Raw genomic sequence first — 3028 nt, forward strand, 5'->3', positions numbered from 1 at the left:
TGACGCGGGGCCCCCGGCGCGCCGCCGCCCCTCCGTCCCCGCCGCCCGGCCTTACCCGGCAGCGGGAAAGCAGCCTCAGCGCCTCCTTGTACCTCCGCACGGCTTTCTCGGGGGCTCCCAGGCGGAGGTGGGATGCTCCCAGCCCCTCGCACGCCTGCCACTGCCCCTGCAGGTCCCCTGCAAGGCGAAGGGCACATCCCGCTCCGACGCGCTCCGTGCACGGAGCCGCCGGCGCGGGAGCCGCCGCGGGCGTCGATGCGCTTACCGGCGTCCCGGAAAGCTTGCAAAGCGTGCAGGTAGCTCTCCGCGGCGGCCTCGTGGTCCCCCAGGCGGCCGAGGGCGTACGCCAGGTTGCCGAAACACTGGCCCTGGGCCCGCCGGTTGCCCAGGGCGCCTGCGAGCGGGGCGAAACGGAGCCCGTCGGCGGCAGCCCGCCGGAGCGGAGCGGAGCGGAAAGCTTGGGGCCGAGGAGAGGCAGCGCGCGGGCAGGGCGTTAACCCGCGGAGCTCGCTGCAGCGGGGTTTGGGAAAGGAGGGTGTCACCTGTAGCTACGTTACGTGCAAATATATACATAAGCGCTTATATACTTCTACGTTATATGCAAGCATATATATAAGTGCTTATATACTTATACATTATGTGCAAACATATATGCAAGTGCTTATATACTTATAAATTACATGCAAGCATATATGTAAGCGCTTATACTATATGTGCAAGCATATAAGCACTTAACACCCGCTCCAGACATGGGCTTTGAGCCCGGCTATTAAGGAGTGAGGTTCCTTGATGTATATATATCTATATAGTACCGTGGAGCGCGGCGGCTCGCTGGTGGAGGGCCAGGGCGGCGCGGGGGCTGCCCAGCACGTTGTGGGCAGCTGCCAGGTTCTGCAGCAGCGCGGCCTCGCCGCGCCGGTCCGCGGCGCCGCGGCACAGCACCAGCGCCCTCTCGAAGCTCTCGGCGGCCGGCGGGAAGGCGCGGAGCTGCGAGTAGCCGAGGCCGACGGCGTTGTAGAGCTGCCCTGCAGAGCGGGGAAAAAAAAGCGGATCGGGGCTGCTCTTCCCCGGGATGCTCTTCCCCGGGACGGCGGCGCCTACCTTGCAGGGCTCGGTCGGGGATGCTCGCGCAGAGCGCGCGGCACTCGGCCAGCACCGCCGCGATCTCGGCCGCTCCGTACCGCCGGCTCCGCAGCATGGAGCTGCTCGCCCGGCTCAGGGCGGCGGCGGCGGCGCCGGGGCTGGCCGCCTCCGCGTAGGCTCGTCCGGCTTCGCGGAAGCAGCCGGCGGCTCGCGCCGGATCCCGGGCGCCCAGGTAGCAGCTGCCCATGCGCACGCAAACGGCGGCCCGGGCGCCGGGCTGCGCCGAGCCGTAGTGGCCGGAGGCTCTGCGGAAATATTCCAGCGCCAGCGGGAAGTCGCCCAGCCCTTCGTGAGCGGCTCCGAGGTGGAAATACAGGCGGCCCAAGCGCTCGCCCGCCCGCAGCGCCCGGCGCCCGGCTCGCGCCAGCCCCCCTGGCACGGCTTCTCCCGGCGCCGCCGGACGCTCCGTCCCTCTCTTCCGGCTCTTCTTCCCGGCGGCAGGCGGCGCTTCCGAAGCGGCGGCCGAAGCCATCGGCTTCGTGGCCGGAGCCCTGCGAGGTCTTGGAACAAACAGCTTTAGTGGAATAATAAAAAAAAATCTTGGCAGCCCTGTTTGCTGCAAAATAAAGCAGGGAAAAAGCCTTTCCACGGAGAACCCCATCCCAAGTTCCGTGCTTGGTGGTGCGTGAGCCTCCCCACTCCGCGCGGCTGCCGGGAGAGAGGGAGACCACGGCAGGAAGAGTTTTCCCAGGGTTTCTTTTACGGAGAAAGACTGAACGGTCGCACTTACCTAATATTTCCCCTTTGGGTGCCGAGAGCGCAGAGAGGGGGGACAGCGCGTTGCCGCGGCTTGCATCCGGGCGCTGCGGCTGCACGATCCGGTTATGGAGGTGGAGGTTTTCCAATGTGCCTTTGAATCCCGCCTGGGCCGGGCTGCTTGGAAAAGCTCCGGCCGGAAAGCTTCCCGGCACCCCGCGCGGTGTGCCCGAACCAGGCGCCTCCGCGTCTCCTCCTGGGGAAGGCGACGCTCCCGTGATGGCCTGGACGGCTCCGGTTTCCTCGCCATCGGAGCCGGGACACGGCGGGTGGTGCCATGGCAACTCTCCGGTTTGCAGCGCGTCGCCTGACGGCTGGCACCGGCCAGGTGGCAGCGGGCGCCGCCGGCACGTTTCGTAGGTGACATGTCCGGAGCAGACTGTGCATGGGGCAGCGAGGGGGAAGGACCCCAAAGCACTTGGGGACAGCGAGCGGGGACCGATCCGGAGCTGCCTTCACGCCCGCGCAGGCCCGGGAGCAGCGGGGGTCCCCGCGGGGGGCAAAGCGGGTTTGGTTTGCGGGGGGTCCACAGCGGGCGCCAGCTCGGCCAGGTGGGTTTGCGGGGGACAGCGATGCAGGACGGGGACGGGGGCACGTCGCCCCCGGGAGCAGCGCAGGCTGCGGGTGACAGTCCGGACCTGGAGGGTGCAGCCCGGGGTCTTGTTCGTGGGGATCCCCGTGGGTGCCCAAGCCCACGTGCCCAGGGGTTCCCCGTGCACCCCCCCCGGTGCATGCTGATCCCCGTGTGCCTCTGGTGTGCGCTGGTCCCCGTGCACCCCCGGACCCCTTCTTCCCCCCCTCCCTCCTCCGTGCACGGTGCACCCCCGTGCACCCTGCTACTGGCAGACCCTTGGGTGCCCCCGGTGTGCTCCGATCCCAGTGCGCTCCCAGTGCACCCAGACCCCCGTGAGCCCCTGCTGCAGCCAGACCCCCCATGTGCCCCCCACCCGGTGCACCCAGATCCTGGCGCATCCCCAGCGCACCCAGACCCCGGTGCATCGCCGGTGCTGGCAGACCTCGGCGAGCCCCCGGTTGCACCCAGATCCTGGTGCACCCCTAGTACTGGCGGACCCCCCGTGCACCCCCCCTCCCGGTGCACCCAGACCCCGGTGCACCCAGACCCAAGTGC

At 68.4% G+C, this 3028-nt stretch overlaps 1 protein-coding gene across 1 annotated transcript in view; it reads right to left on the reverse strand.

Annotated features, from left to right (window-relative positions):
* Positions 1–1615, reverse strand: part of TTC24 (tetratricopeptide repeat domain 24) — a 3684-nt gene extending 2069 nt beyond the window's left edge. Inside the window, exons 1-4 of the mRNA XM_026073852.1 lie at positions 1102–1615; positions 813–1025; positions 266–394; positions 56–177 (exon numbers count right to left, since the gene is read on the reverse strand). Coding sequence (XP_025929637.1) covers positions 56–177; positions 266–394; positions 813–1025; positions 1102–1615 — 978 coding nt within the window. The remainder of the gene's footprint in view (positions 1–55; positions 178–265; positions 395–812; positions 1026–1101) is intronic.
* Positions 1616–3028: the final 1413 nt, after the last annotated feature.

This window comes from Apteryx rowi, unplaced genomic scaffold (assembly GCF_003343035.1).
Source record: "Apteryx rowi isolate R43461 unplaced genomic scaffold, aptRow1 scaffold_379, whole genome shotgun sequence".
NCBI lineage: Eukaryota > Metazoa > Chordata > Aves > Apterygiformes > Apterygidae > Apteryx > Apteryx rowi.